General features: G+C 50.8%; 2 protein-coding genes across 2 annotated transcripts; one reads left to right on the forward strand and one right to left on the reverse strand.

Annotated features, from left to right (window-relative positions):
- Nucleotides 1–1,042: 1,042 nt before the first annotated feature.
- NSUN4 (NOP2/Sun RNA methyltransferase 4) lies at nt 1,043–5,997 on the forward strand. The gene is made up of 6 exons (XM_065656404.1): nt 1,043–1,144; nt 1,832–2,235; nt 2,398–2,552; nt 2,712–2,866; nt 3,563–3,687; nt 4,462–5,997. The coding sequence occupies exons 1-6, from the start codon at nt 1,043–1,045 to the stop codon at nt 4,739–4,741; spliced, it is 1,221 nt and encodes a 406-aa protein (XP_065512476.1). The 3' UTR covers nt 4,742–5,997.
- Nucleotides 5,456–15,603, reverse strand: LOC136001767 (vitamin D3 hydroxylase-associated protein-like). The gene is made up of 15 exons (XM_065656401.1): nt 15,211–15,603; nt 13,745–13,858; nt 13,265–13,408; nt 12,540–12,673; nt 11,949–12,155; nt 11,669–11,709; nt 11,318–11,442; nt 10,549–10,674; nt 9,419–9,513; nt 9,145–9,244; nt 8,254–8,297; nt 7,747–7,786; nt 7,206–7,314; nt 6,711–6,856; nt 5,456–6,053 (listed from the first exon to the last, which is right to left on the reverse strand). The coding sequence occupies exons 1-15, from the start codon at nt 15,418–15,420 to the stop codon at nt 5,928–5,930; spliced, it is 1,761 nt and encodes a 586-aa protein (XP_065512473.1). The 5' UTR covers nt 15,421–15,603; the 3' UTR covers nt 5,456–5,927.
- Nucleotides 15,604–19,355: the final 3,752 nt, after the last annotated feature.

The raw sequence follows: 19,355 nt of genomic DNA on the forward strand, positions 1-19,355 counted from the left end.
GTGTCAGGGCCTGGTCTGTGGGGGGAGACTTTTCCTCACTTGTGGGAATGTCCTTTTTGTGCAGCCGTGATGTGCAGCAGCTGGAGTCCCATCCCACAGGGAAGAATTTGTCTGTTGGATCCACAAAGATTATTTCCAAGCCCTACATGACCAATATTGTTCACGCATGAAGTTCTGATTAAATTAAACTAAAGGCAGTAACGCTTTCCTAGGAGAGACAAGCCAGCTGTCTCTCACTGTCACCTGCTGCTGCAGGGAGGGTCTCCTGGCTGGGGTTGGCTTTATGTTCTTGTCCAGATGGGCACAGTGGTGGTTCCACCTCCTCAAACCCCAAACAGAGCATGAATGGTCACCTGGGGGAATGGAAACCCCTTCTGCTGAGCTGGGACTGTCCTGCAGAAGGATCAAGTTCATGCTCTGAATGTTTTGCTTCAAGGGGGGTGTTCAGTAGCAGGAAAAGCAGGATGTCTCACAGGGTAGCAAATACTCTTTTGGCTCTTATTCAAATTTCATAGAACCATAGAATAGTTTGGGTTGGAAGGGACCTTCAGAGGTCCTCTAGTCCACCCCCCCTGCCGTGAGCAGGGACATCTTCAACTGGATCAGGTTGCTTGGAGCCCCATCCAGAGTGTCTCCAGGGATAAATTTGGCTGTTCTGTATCACCGGAGCAGTCCATAATCCTTTTGCTTTCAAGGTTGTTTGTGTTTTTTTTTTTTTAATTTTAAATTTGGTTTGTTTGTTTGCTTTTGTTTTGTTTATTTATTTCTTGGTTTTTTTCCCCCCCGAGTTTATCCGTAGAGGTTTGCAACGGAGCTTTATTAGGGACAGTGTAACGTGTTCCTTTCACTGGGGGCAGGTCCAGCTGCGCGATGTTTCTCCGGCTGCGAAGCCCCTTTTGTCGCCGGATCCGTATCAGCAGCCGATGCCCGAAGCGGCTGCCCCCGCCCCGCTCCCGGTGGAACCGCTCGTGGTCCGGGGCCGGGCGGGGCTCGGGGGGGGCGGTCCCGGGGCCGCCCCGGAAGGCGGCGGGCGGGGCGGGCGATGGCGGCGCTGGGCGGGCGGGCTGGGGCCGCGCTGCTGCGGCGGGGGCCGCTGCCGGGGCTGGGAGCGGGGCCGCGGCGGTACCGGTACAAGGAGAAGTGGGTGAGCGGGTCCCCGCCGCCGGGCGGCCGTGCCCTCCCCTCCCGCACCCCGTCCCTACCCCCCTGTACTGCCCTGCAGCCGCTTTTCTCCTGCTACCCTTCCTGCAGCCCGTTGCAGCCCGTCTCCCCCCGTCCCCCCTCTTCTTTCCATCGTTCCCCCGCTGACCCCTCCTTTCTGTCTCCCATTTTCCCACCACACTCGGGTTACGCCTCTGCTGCACCCTGTCCCATCTCCCCCCTCCCACTTTCGTTATGCCTCTTCTGTCCCTGTTCCACACCTCGTTGCACCCTCCCTACCTCCCCATTTCACCCCAGTCGCGTTGCAATTGCACCCTTCTAATCACTTCATTTCACACCCTTGGACATCTCATTGCACCCTATAGCACCCCCTCACCCGTTGCACCCCCGTTACACCGCTCCATATGCAGCCATTCCCCTCCTTGCATGCTTACCCCGTGTCTCCAGCTCCATTTAGCCATTCCTAGTCCTGAACCCTCCCCAGAGGGCCACCAGCCCATGGGTGTTGGGGGCACAGTCACCTTTGGGGGCTGCAGAAAGGTCCCAGAGACTTTTGGCAGCGCAGAACCTGGCACTGGATTCTCCCAGAAAACCCTTGAGGCTGGTGGGGGTGCACTGGGATGTCGAGGTATTTTGTCTTTTAACATCTCTGGTATTGTTTTCCCCCAAGGCTGCCACGGCCCCCCGCATTCCCCCCACGCGCCTGGCCCTGCACCACTTCGACATCAACTACAGCCTGCAGCTGAAGGAGCTGTGGCCGTCTGTCCGCGCTGGCCTGCTCTGCGAGCAGAAATACGGTGCCCTCCTCAACAACTTCTCTCCCCTTGACCACGTCACCCAAGAGCTGGAGCTGCTGAACGCCACCGATTTTGTTTCTGAAGCCACCAAAAAGGTGCAGAGTGTTGCAGCTGCGGAGGAAGCGGGGAGAGGGGAAAGCAGCGAGGGCAGAATGGTGATGCATGCGGAGACAATGACACAGGCAGAGATATCACCACCACTTCGTGCCTCCATCAGCTCCAACATCAAGTGTTACACCTTCCCCAGGGGTGACATCACGCGCTTTCGCCCTGCACGGTGAGACATCCCTGGGACAGACCTCCTGCTGTCACTGCTGGCCTTGGGGCTGGACATGCATGAGCGCCCGCTGCTCTGCACGTCCCCACCCTCACTTCCACCTACTGTTTTCTTTTCCCCCCGGCATGTTTGCTTTTTTTATGCAAACTGGTGATTTTTCAGGCCAAACACTCTGGGTATCCTCGACTACTATCTGATGGACGCAGCATCTCTCCTGCCCGTCCTGGCGCTCAACGTGCAGCCTGATGACTTTGTCCTCGACCTCTGCGCGGCTCCAGGTGGCAAAACTCTGGCTCTGCTGCAGACTGGGGCTTGTGGTAAGTGGGTGTTCCTTGTCCCCGGGTGTGAAACAGGGCTGGAAAGGTGTGCCATGCCCATGAATGTCTGACCATTAATCATTTCTGGTTATAAGAGTTGGGAATCAGGTGTATTTTTGCAAGAGTGACATTCCCAGTGTGCCTGTTTTGTCCTCTCAGGGCATCTGGCAGCCAATGACATCTCCATTTCACGGACAAAAAGGCTGTACCAGATTCTCCATAGCTACGTGCCCAAAGAAATCAGGAAAACTGTGAGTGTCACGTCCTGCGATGGAAGGGACTGGGAGCGGCTGGAAGGTGGCACTTTCCATAAGGTGAGTGGTTGGGAACCGGGGAAGATAAACCCATCTAGTTCACTTTCCTTCTGTTTCAGAGGAAGACAGCAGGTTATCTCACAGTATAATTGTATAGTTTTCCATAATCTTAAGTGCAGAGAAAGAGAGAAGACTGAGGCACATACAGAGTAATATTTGCTCCTGCTGTACCCCTCCTGCAGCATCTGGTGTATATGAGCATCCAGAGTTGTACCTTTATTTACGTGTGTAATAATACCCTGTAAAAATCCTGTTCAAATCCATCACCTGGAAGGGGTTAAATGTGAAGATGAGATAGTTTGTGTTTCTCAGCCACTTGCAGCTGCGTGACCTGGGTTTGTTGCTCTGGGAGGTGTCACTGCAGGAGCTCTGCCCATGCGGGGTTGTACCTGTAGGTGCTGCAGTAACTCCTGCCAGGAAGATGCACAGAGTAGAAACATTAAATGAGGACATGTGTGAGAATGTGATGTTATCTGCACCATTTCTGTCTGTGTGCACGTTCCCAGAAGCAGCCAGATGAGTTACAATTCAGTGTAGGTGCACAGCTATGCTCTGGCAGCATTATCTAGGGAAGGTGCCGAGAGCTGGTGGGTGGCTGGCAGGTGCGGAGGAGTCGGGCAAGGGGTAGGTTGCACTGGGAGACTCACTGAACTTGACCTGGGCCCAGAGCTGATGCAGAAACTTCTGCTGCTGCAGGTACTGGTGGATGTGCCCTGTACGACGGACAGGCACTCTGTCATGGAGGATGACAACAACATCTTCCACAAGAGACGGACCAAGGAGCGTCAGATGTTGCCCATGCTGCAGCTGCAGCTACTGATGTGAGTGAGCTGTGCTGTGTTTTGGTGCTGTTGGTGTTACAGTAGCAGCTCTCCATGGCTGGCGCTGAAACCTCGTCTTACTTTGTGTCCCCAGCTGGGAACTGTGGAAACCTTGTGCAGTTTTCTGGAGTGGCAGTAGTTGAACGTATCAAATCATAATAAGTGTAAGAAGTTGCAAATGTTCTTGGTCAGATCAATTGTCTTTCCTGTCCCCAGCTGTAGCCATAGGAGGTAGGGAGGAGGGTCTAAGGAGCAGGATGGATATAGTGTTGTCATTTTGTGTGATGGTCTCTGAGGTGCCAGCAGGCAGTTGTGGAGGATTCCTGAGTGTCAACATCTCTCAGCATGTAGGAGGACATGGGGATGCTTCATCACCCCATTTTGCTGAGAAGGCTATATGGACTGACTGCGAACTGGGGCAATAAGGAAACAGATTAGAGAGTCCCATGGCAGTGCTTGAACCGCAAGAGCCTCTTCCCCTGTCCATACTCTTGTCCCGTTCCCTTGGGGGTGAGTGCAGGATTACTCCTTCCAGCTGCTCTCCAGTAGTGTCTCTCCCACATTAAGTACTTTATCAATCTAAGCATCTGTTTGACTCGTATTCCCCTGGTCTAAAACAGTCCTCACATTGCAGTGACACTGTGGGACTGCTGAGCCTCTGGAGTTCAACGAGATTTGTCTCTCCCCTCCTATGAGTTACGGTGGGTGGGAATGCTGCTGTCCCACAGAGTCCTCTTTTTCCCATAACAGTGTGTGTGTTCATCTTGCCTGCAGGGCTGGGATCCTCGCTACCAGGCCGGGAGGAGAGCTGGTGTATTCTACGTGCTCCCTCTCCCCACTGCAGAACGAGCATGTGATCGAGAGAGCGTTAGAAATTGCAGAAACTCAGTTTAACATCGCTATCCATGTTGAGGACTTGAGCCACTTTCGGGCGCTCTTCCGGGACACGTTTTCCTTCTTCTCAGATTGCCGGCTGGGGGAGCTGGTTCTACCTCACCTCACAGCCAACTTTGGACCTATGTATTTCTGCAAATTATGTCGGATGGAGGAGTGACAGACTATGTCTGCTAGCTATCAGGAAATACCCTAAATGTCCAGAGAAAGCAAAACTGCTTTATATTTATTTTTCTTTGTAAAATGTCCCAAAGGAAATCTGCTTTTTTACTGCAGACATAGAGAATAAATTAGAAAGACTCACTGTGGAGTCTCCTAAATATTTATCTGTTTAATACTGAGGTATTAAATCTAGGAAAGAGAGAGAGGTCTTATTGGAAGGAGTGATTTATCCATCTGTCTCAGGATGGGGTGAAGAGCCCTGTGTGGATGCTGCTCTTTCCCTCCTGTCTGACTGCTTCAGTCCTACGTGAGCAGCTGTAGGTTAACAAACACCATCTGGGGATCTCCGCCTTTCTGTCCCATATCTCACTATCTGTATAACTGAGTTGCATCTGCCTCTGCTTATCTCCTCCCTTCAGAAAGAGCAGCCTGAGGTCCTGAAATAGGAGGTTCCTAAGAATGTCCCTGCTGTGAGGTTGGAAATGGGCGTAGGATGCTCAAGATCTGGTGGTGGAAAGAGTTTGGTGCTGGGGAAAGGCCAGTGAGTGTTGCCATCCCTCACAGTGAGGAAAGCTGTGGTTGAGAGGGAAGGTGCAAACCCTGCTGTGCTAGATGCCATTTAATGTCCAGTGGGAAGGTGTTTGCATGTTTTGACTAATAACTGTGCATTCCCATAATCATAGCCAGCAGTGAAGGATTACTGGAGGTGCTTAATAGCTACATTTTTATTTTTGTGAGCAAAATACAGCATTGGGGAGGGTAGATGCAGCTGTATTCCTTACAGGGTAGCCAATAGTTACATCCATATGAAGTTACTCCAATGCCAGCAAGAAAATACCACTGAGCTGTTGTAATTCTTTTCTCTCAGCATCACCCTGCTGCTGCAAGAGGCAGCGTAGATGAAAATGAAAGTGAACCCCCCCCAATCCATATGTCCATTCTTACAGGAAGGTGCAGTTCATAGATTTATCAGCATTTGAACCCAGCTTAAGCCAGTCTTGCCATCTGTGTGGCATCTTGATTCTGTACAGGATCTCTGCTCATTGGCAAGGAGAGGGGTCAGGAAATGGCTTTTCCTTCCTCCTTCCCTCCTCACCGTCGTCTTTGTGCTTCTAATTGCGAAAGAGAAGTCCTGCAGCACTGTCCATTTCTCCCCTGGCCCTGCAGGCGTGGGACCGTGGATGCTACGCTGCTCTCCTCTGACGGCTGAGGGTCTCCACCTCCTTCATGAAGCGGAGGCACAGCTCCTCCTGCCACGGCAAGGCCACGCACTGCACGGCCACGGGCAGCCCCACAGCTCCTGTCACAGCCTGCAGCGGAGGCACACGTGGTGAGAGGGGACCTGGGGCGCTCAGGCCTCCAGCTGCTTTTGGAAACTTGGCTTAGGCAGGTGGCTCGTCCTCAGGAGTGGGAGGTAGGAGGCTGAGCCCTGCCCTTCAAGCAGCATCAGCACGCTGGGGCAGAGGGAAGGCTCTTGCTGTTCTCATGATAGAAGTAGTTTCCAAATCTTGGGCAACTTGTTTCAGACACCCCCACCCCCATCCCAGACAGCTCTGCCTGGAGCTGTCTGGCAGCCAGATCCCTTTTCCTTCAGCATCCTCATTGCTGATCCATGCTCCACTGGCAGCCTGGGACTGGTGAAGGCATCATGGAGCAGGAGGAAAGTGCAATGTGATGCTGTGACTGTCACAGGGACCTACTCGAAGAAGCCTTGCTGCGTGGCTCCTTTCTGGTGTCAGCCTATAATCCAGCCTGGGGGTGCTCCCCCAGCCCCCCCAAAACTTAGTGACTTACGGTTTTTGGGGCTTGGGAGAAAACAGATTTGCAAGGGGTATAATAAAGAAGAGTTGCGGTTTTTTTCCCTGTGCCCACATTGATGGACACATTTAGGAGCCCGTTATTTCAGTGAAACTATTACTTGAACATCCATGAGCAGTCTCTGCTCCACCACTTTCTGTGTCACATACCTCTTTCAGCGTCCGGTCCCAGGGGTCATTGCAACATCCTCGGTAAAGCTTTAGCTCTTCCTCATCAGCTTCTGTCACCGTGCTGACAGGTACGACCCCAGCAGGGAAGTTCAAGACATTGTACAGCATTGTGGAGGAGATGGCATCTGAGAGAAGAAGAAGAGAGAATGTAGGTAGTCACAGTGTCACATCTTCCTTCAAATTTACACATTACATGTTCACTGAAGCCCCTGAGAACCAGCGGCTGCTGGGAGGAGAGATTGCACAGGGCCAGTCATCTGCAGGTCCAAGTTCTACTGCAAAAAACAACTGTCATCAGGTCACTTCATCCATGGGTCTATCTCCATCTGCTCAGGTAGCTTTATGGTAGTTATTTTTCCTTCCCTAATGCCCATAAAAGGCTTAGGTGGGTGGTGAAGCTCCACAGTAGTGGATGTTCCTGTCCAGTCTTGACCACTGTGGTCCTCTACCTTCCCGGGAAGATCCCAGACTCACTTAAGAGTTTCCCAGGGTATCCTGTGTTGAAGGCAGGTCCCAGGACAGGGCACAGCACAACGTCCAGCTGGAGTTCCATCCACCGGGTGATGAACTCAGTGCGGTATGCCTTGGGGAGGAGAGGGCAAGTAACATGGAGGCCACATCCATGCCTGGAGCATCTTGGTTTCTCCAGGGTATGCACCGGGCTCTGGCATGGTCAAAGAGGCAGCAGCAGGCAGCCATGCTTGAGATAAGAAGCAGGGAAGCATGTGTCTGCCTCCACAGCACGTGGCCAGGAATTGGAAAGGTCCCTCTTTAGCCATCCCCACTCCCAGGACAACCTTTGTTGTGTTGGGACCATCAAATATGGGCATTTGGGCATGAGAACTGTGGGCAACCGATAAAGTCCTGGCTGGGTTGGCCTAAGAGCCCATCTACCCCATTCCCATCTCTCTTTAGTGCACAATCCCTGTCCGAACTGATAACCCTCTGACCTGGCACTTGCCATAAAGCCTCAACCTGTGGCATGATGCCAGAGAGAAAAGTCCTCAGAACATACCTGTATTTCATGGTGATGATTCCACATCTCCTTTACTGACCTGCAAGTGGAAATCATAGCAACATTTTTAAGCTTTAAGAGGAGGAGGAGGAATTGCTTGAATAATCCTCCAGGCTGATAAGCCCCAGCGATTTTAGCAGTTATTTAAAACAATACATCTTTCACAATTTGTTTAAAGTTTCCTTTGGCATTTGGTCAAGCGACTAAGCAACAAATGTCCAGAAGTGGTAGAGAGGTTTCTTTTGTGAGCCTGGATTTAGTGCTCATCTCTGCCAAAGGCTTCCTGTGCAACCTTATCCATGCAAGTCCCTCAGGACAGCACTAGGGCAATGCAACACTGGGGAGACGTGTTTCTAAAGGCTGAAGCCAAGTCCAGGATGGAGGGACAGCCCCTGCAGAGATCAGGTCAGAGCCTGTCGTGATTCCAGTTCCCTGCCACAACAGACGCTTAGTTAGAGAAGGTACCGTTCATCTCCATGGACGGCCCTGGGGACGATGCCAACTTACTTCATTCCACACAAAGTTCTCAGGTAGTCAGCCAGGCGGGGAAACTAGAAAGGCAAGAGGCTCCTGTTAAGGACATGACATGGGAGTGCAGTAACTTGTGCCATCCCAGGAAACCCTCCCGTCCTGTCCTGTCTGCATCCCTTGGATGCTGCACTGAGGGTGAATGATGGTGGTTAAAAATGTTGCTCATGGTTCTAAATTTACTTTACTTCCAACTTCTGGTTTTTGGTTCTCAATTTGTTTCTTAAAGCCCAGTATTCCCTGCTCACAGGGGAATGTACTGACTTGAACCAAGTCACATTTCATTATTTTTGATAAATCAAACATTTCTTAGCTTGTTATGTCACAAAAACAAGACCTCTACAAGCACTTTGTTTACCTCCCACTCACTGCTACCTTTTTGATCATGTCAGCTGAGAACAACCCAACTGGACAGAGAGACAGAGAAAGTGGAGGATGGAGGAGACAAGCCCTGCAAAAGAATGCTTGGGTGGTGAAAAGGCTACACTGGGGGCCAGCCCTTGTTAATCACCAGGAGTCCCCATGAAGGTATGATTTTTGGGAGGCCTCCAACACTGGGACAGAGCTTCAACTTCAAGTCCCTCTGCCACAGTAATCTCAATGGTGAATCTGTAGAAAACCGGGCACTACTAGGTCTAGCATTTGAAGAACCACTTGCTGTGGGCTCTGCATTAATCTTTTGCAGCTCTTGGCTTGTCCTGCTTTTATTTCCCCTTTGCACTAGATAAATCCCAGCAGGGGTCTAGAAAAGACCTTCCAAAGAATTCCCAGTGTCTCTAGTTAAAGGTGTCTCCCAGTAACATCATGCTTTTGAGCATCTCAGGGTCTTGCTGTCATCATTCTGCTTTGATTCTGAGGCCAGGGACTCACCAGAGGTTTAAGAATTAGAGCCAGCAGCTTCTTCCCCAGCCTTGGGATCTTGCAGGAATTCACCTGTGATTTCAAGCTGGGATCTACAATATTTCCTGTGCTGAGAGGCAAGAAGAGGAGGGGATCATGCCAGAGAAGCTGTTTGCCCTTTCTCAGAAACCCAAGTATCTCCTGTTGCAGTGGGAGACATGGGCTCGTTTTGCCCATGCATTGTGCTCATGGGTGTGGAGATGGAGCTATTTTACAGCTCTGCTGCCAAAGGGCTCCTACTTACAACGCGTCCAACCAAGCACGGCCTCCATCAGCAAAAAAGGTCTTCAAAAACAGTTTCATGACATAATGGATCCGAGGTGGAGAAAAGGGCACCATCTGCACCAAAACACAAGATTATGTGGCAGCCTGGGGATGTGAATTATTTCCAAGGCATGACTGTGGGTATACTTCAAAGGCAGAGCAGCACCTCCCTGAGCTCCACACGCTAGCAGAGGCCCCAGTTCAACCCTTTACCAGCCCAGGCATCTCCCGATGGGATTATTCCTCCCTGATGGCCATTTGGCTCAGCTCTGAGATCTCCCCAGAGCTGTTTCCTCCTCCATCCTGCTCCAGTCAGTCACTGAGCCAGAAACTACACCTGTTTCCCAGCAGAATCGACATCTCTCAGACGTGAACTCACTTTGCTATGAAAAGCACCACTAGCATTTTTCCACAGGTAGGTCTAGATGGATGGAATGGCATTTCCCATCTCATGTCCCATGGTCCTTTTCCCTCAGTAGTCCAGGAAAGACAGAGGTCTCCATGGACATTGGGGAGAAAAGAGCAAAACACCTCTCAGAGCCCGGCTGGGGAAGGACAGACCTAGAAAAAGCTGGGGCAACCTTCCAGGGTCAAATACGGCACTTGGTGGATGCTGCCATCTGGTGTGGACCACAGCCACCAGGAGAGCAAAAATAGATTTTTACAATGAGGGTGGTGAAACACTGGCACAGGTTGCCCAGAGAGGTGGCAGATGCCCCATCCCTGAAGACATTCAAGGCCAGGCTGGACGGGGCTCTGAGCAACCTGATCCAGTTGAAGATGTCCCTGGGCACTGCAGGGGGTTGGACAAGATGACCTTTGAAGGTCCCTTCCAACCCAAACTGTTCTATGATTTTTTCCAGCCCTGGCCCCTTGCAGGTGCAAGTCTACTGATTGCTGGTGCTGTTTCCCCATGACCTGCGCTGCTACCCCTTGTAGACACGTCTGCATTGCGTATGTGGCTGTAGTAACTTAATCCCATACCTCTGGGAGGTCATTTATCCCATAACTTGGCTGGGGACTATGTCTGTTTTCTAAAGCATGATTTCAGCTGCAAGGAGCAAAGCTGGAGACACCCTGGGGAGAAGATCATGGGCTGGTTATGCTCACCTGGTGCCCGGCTGCCTGCAGAGCCTCCCGGGTCTCCTGCACCGCCCGCCGCATGCAGGGGGGCAGCGGGAAGTAGCCGTCCGTGTCGTAGTACCCGACCCGCAGGGGAGCAGAGCTGGAGTATACCTGGAGCAAAGAGCCACCAGCTGAGCATCATCAACCCTGCTGGGGTGGGACTGCCCCACACTGAAGCCCACTGCAGAAGGGGATAAAAGCTCCAGATGTTAGGGAGGAACTAATTTTCTGGTTTGCTGCTTATAGTTTCCATAGGTTACCCTTTCTGAAATGTCCACCTCCACCTTTTTCTCCAGTCTCTCCTTCATCCCTCCCTTCTGACAGAGCACAGTCACTCAAGACCAGTGGATTCAACCATTGCTACAAAGGATGGAGGTGGAAAAAACTCTTGGAGTTCAGTTGCTGCAGAGTGAAAGGAAATGTCCTCAGTCTAGAGATTTGCTGTACGAGTTTCTGATCTTGTCTCATCTTCCCCTAAAAATCTCCAGCATTTTGCTCCCGGTGTTGCCTTCCTCCTCTCTCTTTTCTAGGGTGTCTCAATCTGATGAGCTACATGCTAACAGGGAAGTCAGAAAGGATAACTACTTATTAACCATTTTTTTTCCTAATAATTATGCATTGTGTCCTCAAAAAGAGCTATCAAGTTATTATACTAGAAACTAGTACTGTAAAGATAACCAGACCCTTAAAGAATGCATAGGTTGAGCGTGCAGCAGCCTCAAAAGGACCAGGGCTTGCTGATTTAAGGACTCACCTCCTCATTGAAGGGGATGGGGGGCACGGTGGGGTCCAGATGGAACATCTCCTGGCAGAGCAGAGCCTTCATGCACAGGGCCAGGCTGTCCACGTCCCTCGCCATTGGCCCCAGCGCACAAGGAACTGGAGTAGGACAAGAGCAAACATCCGTGTCAAGCAAATGGGTGCACCAAACACTGGTCCATCTTCTGCATGGCCATGTTGGCTGCAAGGAGTGATCAGGCAATGAGGTGGGATGTTTCAGATGGACTCTGGACAGATCTTGGTTGTCTCAGGCTTTCCTCAGGCCTAGAGAAAGACATGGGACTCTTCACAGCGTATAGAGGAAAGCAATTAAAAATTCACATACTTGCCACGATCCCACTGACTGGGCCAGTCATTCCAGCCAGGCTGTGGGAAAACAAAAAGAAATACATTGTCATTTCAGTAATGGTGAGATATTACTGATACGTTTGAATAGCATAGTGGAGTCTTCAAGTCAGAACGTGAACCAGAAGGAAATTATTAAAAGTATTTAATTCATCTGAAATGGAAAATTTTGGTCAAAATGAAAATAAAAACCAAAACACTAAACCCCAACAAATCTTAGTTTTGATTTAACAAAAAATGCTACAGGCCCCAGGACTTACCTGAGCCTGTCGGCTGTGGGTTTGAGGCCGCACAACCCGCAGAAGCTGGAGGGCAGGCGGATGCTGCCACCAATGTCTGAGCCGATGCCCAGGATGGAGCCTCCACCTGCGATCAGAGCTCCCTCCCCTCCCGAGGAGCCCCCGGGGCTCTTCTGGTGGTTGAGGGGATTCAGGGTCTGGCCGAAGATGGGATTGCTGCAGTCGTAGCTGAGGAGAAGAAAAACAGCAATTGGTCTTCCAGGAACAGCCTAATGCCTTGAGTTTGTTGTCTCTCTCTTGCAGTGATCTTATGTGGCATCGCCAACCCCATCCTTCCATCCTGTAAATCCCTCCGGCTCATTCCCGTGAGACTCCGCTCCCCCTCCCGTGCACAAGTGCACTTGATTTCCCTTATGTCATGGTAGGTGTTTTTCCTCTTAATCTTATCTGAAGGCTACTTTCAGTTGAACTGAGGTTGTTGGCAGCTGATGGAAGAAGGATTAATCCAGACAACTTCTCAGGAGACAGGGAAGAGCCTGTCCTGGGACCTACAGACTGGTTTTCAGCTTCAAGAGCAAAACTAGAGAAAATATTTCTAATGATGGATGTTACCTGAAGAGAGATTGCGGCACATTGGTCATTGCAAACGGGATGGCCCCCTGTCTCTTCAAAACCTTGACTAGGACACTATCTTCCTGCATCGGGGTGCCCAGACATTGCACAAGCCCACAGGTGGCCAGGTGTCCCTGCGAAGAGAAGTGACAACAGACACAGTCAGCACAGTTACCTTGTGGTTTTGGAAGGATGTCTGGTGTCCCCTTTGGGGTGGGGGTACTAAACCACTCCCATGCAAGACCTTGCATGAAGGGACAAGGATTCTCCCTCCACCCTTGGCAGAGGGCTGCCAAGCACTGATAAGGTTCAGGCTTCTGAAGCTCCCCTTGCTCTTTTCCATGTTGTTTCTCTCCCCTGACCCAGACGCAACTCTACTTTCTAGAAGCTGAGCCACATTCTTATCCCTGATACAGCAAACCTCTGAGTAAATAACCTGAATTATGGCCCAAACAACCATGTAGCCCAGCCTGTGCTGTCTCACGTATCAGAGAGGAAATCATTTGGGTGTGTAACTATTCACTCTTTGGTTTTTTGCTGATAGAGGCTTCTAACTGCCAGGATTGCAGCTGACATGAGGTGTGGAGTCACAGCCTCAGACCCAGCCAGGCTTCCTGTGGTGTACGCAGGGAGAGATCAGGCCCCTTCCCCATTCTCTGTGTCCCACCACTTCACCACCCAGCCCAGCTCATGAAGGAACATTTCACGGGCACAAAGGGAATCACCTTATGGCCGATGTGGTCCTTGATGCTGACAGGGATGCCGTAGAGCAGCCCTTTCTCCCTCTGCCGTTGTATTTCCTGGAGCTGCTCCTCACACTCTGGGATAAAATGTCGCAAGCAGTTCGTCTGCTGGGTCACTTCCAGGGCCTTTGTGTGACACATGGAGGAAGAGGTGTTAGTTAAGAACATCATCACATAGCTGCATTTGGTAGCTACCTAGATCTTTAAAACAAGGGCTAGTGGCTCAGCATGAATGGTGACCCCTCCCCAGAGCATGCCAGCTCAAACCATCTCATAGGACTGTCCAGGGATGGATCTGACCCAGGAGATAGAGATCCCAGCCTTTTAATATCTTTAGATATCTGCTATATTGAAGACTTATCATAATCACCAGCTCAAATAAGTCTTCTCAGCCACTGGCCCACACACCATGGCACGGAGAATAGAAGTGATTTGCCCATCACACTGCAGACAGGCACTCACCTTCTCTAAGTAGGTGTAGAGGACTGTCTTGGGGGACAGAGACCCTTCCTGCAGTTTCTCACTGAGTTCCAGCAGAGGCAGGGACAGGATGACATCTGTCTGGACACTGGGAACCTGCAAGGGGAAGATGAAGGGAATGCCAAGGCAGGCTCAGAGGGGATAAGTCTCTTAAGTTTTGCTGACGTTGTCAGCAGAGCTTGCTGGAAAGGCAGATCCTTCACATGGAGGTTCAGACTCGGAGCTGCTGATTGTTTCATCCTGAGTTTGCACTGTTCTGTGCACTCCATGGATCTCATGAACATGATGCAAACACAGGAACTCAGCTGTCTCTGAAGACATAGAAGGGCTTCACTCATCCACTGCAGCAACTACGCATCCAATGCCTCACAATGGAGTCTTCCTCCTGGCACTGTGGGACTTACCCACTGACCACTCTCAGCTGAGCAAACACCAGCCTGGGCAGAAGGTACCAAAGTCCTTGCACACAAGCCTTAGGCTGGCCCTTCACCCCTCAGAATGGGCACAGGCACTGTGGGTTGGCCCGGTCTGATGACAAACATCTCATAGCTCAAGCCCAGCAAAGAAGTCAGTAGGGACTCACAGGTGGGTAAGGTCTACTCAGGCAAAGACAGCTGGCAGTTCTCAGTGCCACCAGCTTTGTTTAAGGTGGTGGCATTAAGAAAAAATGTTGTAAAGCTGTGCATCACTAGTAGCTGGTATGCTTTATCTCCAGGTATGTTACCTCTGTAAAGATGAGCTGGTTTAACCAGTACATACTCAGAAACAAATGGAGCAGGGAGGAAAAGTGGTTAGAAATCACTGTTGCAGTAGGAATTCAGGGCCAAATCCATGCTGGTTGGGGTGCCTGCCTCATTTGTCCCCATGGCATGTCCTGGTTGCTCCCAGGGGACACCGAACGCCTTGGTCTTCATTAGTGTTATGTTAGGCCAAGCATCTTCTGTACAGCCTGCTGGTCTGGGAGGTCTCACTTGTTGGGAATCCTAGTGACAGCTCTTTTGAAGACTCTCCCTGAACCATCCAGAAGCTAGGTTTCAGGGACAAAGATCTAGGGGTGTGGACAAATGTGTAAACTTAGAGTTAGGAAGAGAAAAGTCTTTCTTGCTTCTACCCATAGAGGCAAGAGACATTTCTAGATCCCTAACAAAGTTGGATTTGGATCAATAAAGGTCCAGGGCTTCATCACCTGTTGTTGCCCAAAACCTCTTCCCAGTGAGTAATTTGCACCTCTCTGGCTGTAGCCTCCCACCACATCTCATCCAGCTTGAGGAGAGCCATGACCTCCCTTCCTCCCAAGCCAGCCTTTCCTCTTGTTGAGGATTGCTGGCACATCTCCTCTGGGCTCCTCATTATAAAAGCTATGGAGGCATGAGCTGGAAGGAAGAGCCGAAGAGCAACTTCAGCAGACATCCCGGTGGGACTCAGGCCCCACCATGAGGAAAGGTTACCTGCTCCCTGAACTGCTGGACAGCCTTTGCCATTTTCTTCAAACCCTCATCCCGGGTCCTCCGAGCCTCTTCCATTTTCTTCTGGATCCACCTTTTGCTGAGCCATTTCCAGGCCACCACGGCCGCTGCCGAGCCACTGAGCAGGACGAGGGCAGCAGTAGGGTTCACCTCCCTCTCTGGCAGGAGCTGTCTCAGTTGTTGCTGGATCATAATATGGTTCTTTTAGTCTCTGGAGAGAGAGTCAGAAAGAAAAGCAAAGCAGGAGCAGGAGACCTTTCCTGCCTCCCCAGACCGGTTTCTCTTCCCAGCACCACCCCTTCGGGTCAGCAAATAGTTTGCAAGTCCAAAGATGACCCTTGCAAAGCTGCTGTAAAAGGAGTGCGCAGTGGTGAATGATTGACCATGAAACAGAAAAAGAGAAGTTTGGCCAGTGACGCATAGGGCGATGGGTTTATAGAGGCTTCCTGATATATGGGAATTTCTGTGCTGGAGAGGAAGGGCTGTGGAATCAGCTGAACAAAAGCAGCAAGGAAATCGCTTCTATTTCCTGCATAGCCTGAGAGGACAATGGGGGAAGGGGAAAAACCAGCTTGAAATCACAAGACTTCCCTGCACGAGGATGGGGAACGGTATGACAAGAGGACACATAGCTATGGGGTACACACTCACCAAATCCATTGGCCCACGCTGGTCTCTTTGTGGCCAGAGGCTGTTTCAGGAGGTCCATGAGATGGTGCTCTGCACTGCCCCCATGTCTGCATGCGCCAGAAGGAGAGGCTGGTCCACTCCATGACAGAGCACGCTGGTGTTGCCTTAGGAGTGGAAAATCCCACAGGGTTGCAGCCCAGAAGCAAGCTATTTCCAACAGACATGGGGACAACTGGGGCCTGAGGTCTTTCCAGCACAGATGCTGCTCACTACAAGCACACAAAGACCACGCACTGAGCTGAATGCAAGAACCCAGCCTCAAAGCAAATGACGTGGTCTGTCTGTGATCTCTGCTGGTTTTGGATGGTAGGTCCTGTTATGTGTCCCACCTTGAAAATGGTTATTGGGCAGCTGCATTGTGCATTGCAAGACTTTGCAAGGTTGCATTTGGTGGCCAGAAGCCCAGAACCTGATCCTACAGAGTGTAGAACTGGATATGGAAAGGAAGGTGAAGAGCCTTCTCCCATCAGGGCTAGGCAGTCCTCGAATGCTTGACTTTTTATCCATTGTCATGTCCATTCTTAGCTGTTGTAAGATTTCACGGTTGTTTTCTCTTCAAATTGGTGTCAGCATAGAATATTATTCTCTTTGTTCTTAACTGGGGAAATTTACGAGGGACTCACTTCGGACAAAACCAACTTCGACATCCTCTAAGAAACAGTCTAGAGCTCACAGCAATTAGCTATGTTGCAACAAATTAAGCTGGCCTTTTACTGTGTTCCCTTTCAGTGGTGTCCCTGCTCAGAGCCTGCCTCCTCAGCCAAGGCACTGCTGGCTTTACAACAGCAGCAACATGGGGACATTCCTGCAGCCCATCAGCTTCTGCCCTGTGGCCCTGGCCACAGCCAGTGCCTCCAGAAGGTCCATACGAACCAGGTCAAGTGTGCAGCAACACCCAGCCCTCTCCCAGCCTCCAGGAATCCATGCAAGGGCTTCCCAAGGCAGAGGTGGGCTCTTTGCCTATGTGACAGCATCACAGCCTCTACGATGGGCTGAGCAGACCTGGGAAGGTTTTTTCCCCATGCTGGGAAGTATCAGGGCTTTGGTTTCCCACATCTGCTTGTGCTTGGGGACCTGCGCTCCCATCCTGCCCTTTAGACACTCGGCAAATGTTTATTGGAGACGGAGCCAGAGGCAGCTGTGTCCAGCCTGGCCTAGCATTTCAAAGGGCAGATTTAGCAGCAGGCACAGCTGTGTTTACAGCTGGCCAGATGCTGCTGAGGAAGCCCTTTCCCTGTCAACAGGTGAACATCTCCACCTTCTTCATCAAGGTTCCTTCTGCCATGGCCAGGCCACGGGTAGCCCCAAGGCTCCCTGCAGCAGAGGCACAAGCTATGGGGCAAACCCAAGGGAGGGAGGATAGAATGCACCCTCAGGACTCGGATGGTTTCAAAATCCAAGCCAGTTTAGCACCCTCTGGGTAGATCTGCTGAGGCACTCCAAGAGTCATATGAAATTAAAGAGTCTCTGTCATGGAGGTGAGCGGCTACGTGGGTGCAGATGGTCACAGTGGGTGGGTTTGTGTGGACCCATACCTAGGCAAAGGGGAGCAAGGGATGCTTGGGAGAAAGGTTTGATGAGAAAGACCATTATCCACATGGGAAAACCAAGTTAGGAAAGCAAAGGGATGTCCTAAGTCAAACCTCAAGTCCATAATAGAGGAGGCAGGCCTGCCCAACTCACAGGTCAGCGTTCACTCCTCCACGTTGCACCAGGGTGCGCTAAACCACTAAGGCCAAGTGCAAAGTTTTTGCCATGTTTTTCTCACCTGACTTCATTTACAAAATGAAGTATGTTAACCATGCTGCTCTGAAAGAATTTTACAGACATTTCATAAAATGTTGAAATGAGCTGGTCCCCTCTAAAGAAGTTGTTCCAGTTGGCTCAGAGGACTGAATAAAAGCTTTCTGGGAATTCTCCAGTTTCTGACTCGTTTCAGCCTGGAATATCTATTGGAAGCATGAGACTTTCCTCAGTTCCAGTCCAACTCCACCAACACTCAAAGAACATAACAGCTGGTAAGAAACTACTTAATCTGCACATTTCCAACAACCAAGAATACCAGTTGAGAGATGAGAGTCCGTTTGTATCAATCAATCACTTTTTTTGCATTGCTCAGCCAGGACCCTGTTGGCTCTCCCCAAATAAACTGCAATGGGATGGGGAGAGAAACCTCCCACCCCAATCCTCACACCTCTGACAGCAGAGGCTGCTTCCTGTCCTGACCGTCCCTACATCTTTCCTGCTTCTGTGGGTGTTCCACTGTTTTCCTTGGGCCTTTCCATAGCCAAGTGGGTTGTATGGACCCTACTTACGACTTCTCCAGCAAGGCAGAGACACCATCAGCAAAGATGCTGCAGAGAGCTGTTAGTTCTTCACCACTTACATATAGACACACACACACAGGTACATGATTAAAAGCCTACGTAAAAATCTGTCAACACACACATACTCATACGCTTTAATCCATGGATACTTGAATATTTGTGGAGGTACACCTATGCCAAAATTTCTTGCTTTGGATTAGTGAATTACTCACTTTTAATGCATCAGGATTTCTCAACGGGAAATTGTAGAGTCCTGAGAAATCTATCTTTGCCCACGGCTTTGTGGCATCAGTTCATCACGAGGTGACTCTGGGGACATCCCAGCCAGAGGGAGATGCGAAGTAGCAGACCGGAGAGCTTGACAGGTCTCACTTTAGGATTGCTATTTATAGGGTTGTGCGATCATTGAGTTTAGTGCCACTCTGGCCACACTTAGGATGAGGTAATTTCTAGGCTTACCACCATTTATCTATGTCCAGAACTTTTCAGATCATATAGTTCTGTACTGTCCTGCTCAGGCTATGATCCAGTAGCAGGTTACCAGGAGTAACTGGTTGTTGCTACTTTTCTCAGGCAGGAGAAGGGTCTTTTCCTATATGACAGGAATTTTGATAGCATGGAGGGAGGGCCTCAGTGCTTTGTCTCACGGCACTTACATAATGGGAATTGTTTTCCACAACATGCCACGTTTGCCTGGGAATCCAGGTGCTCAAATGGCCGGGGGGCGGTTGCAACCACCACACCTTTCCTTGCAAAACAAGGTCTGTGCATGCTCAGCTCTAGCCAGGAATACTACCTGGGCGGGTTACCTGTTTAACAATGAGGTCCCAGCTCAAAATCCTTTGCTCCTGGCGTGAGACAGCCCCGGTTGCTTGGCAGACTTCCATCAGATGGGACATCTGTGGCTGGTGGCACCAGCAGCATCCTGCAGAGATGGGGCATCTTCTGGGTGCAGGGCTGTGCCATGGACCTTCTCCCTGCTCTGTGCTGAGCAGAAGATGGTAAGTCAGGTTCAGGAGCCAGGACTTGCTGCATGACTCAGACTTGCTTGTGACCATGCAAGGCTGCTGGATGATGGCAGCATCTCTGTACAGCCCCAGGGAGGCAGGT

The sequence above is a fragment of the Caloenas nicobarica genome, chromosome Z, assembly GCF_036013445.1.
Source record: "Caloenas nicobarica isolate bCalNic1 chromosome Z, bCalNic1.hap1, whole genome shotgun sequence".
Lineage (NCBI taxonomy): Eukaryota > Metazoa > Chordata > Aves > Columbiformes > Columbidae > Caloenas > Caloenas nicobarica.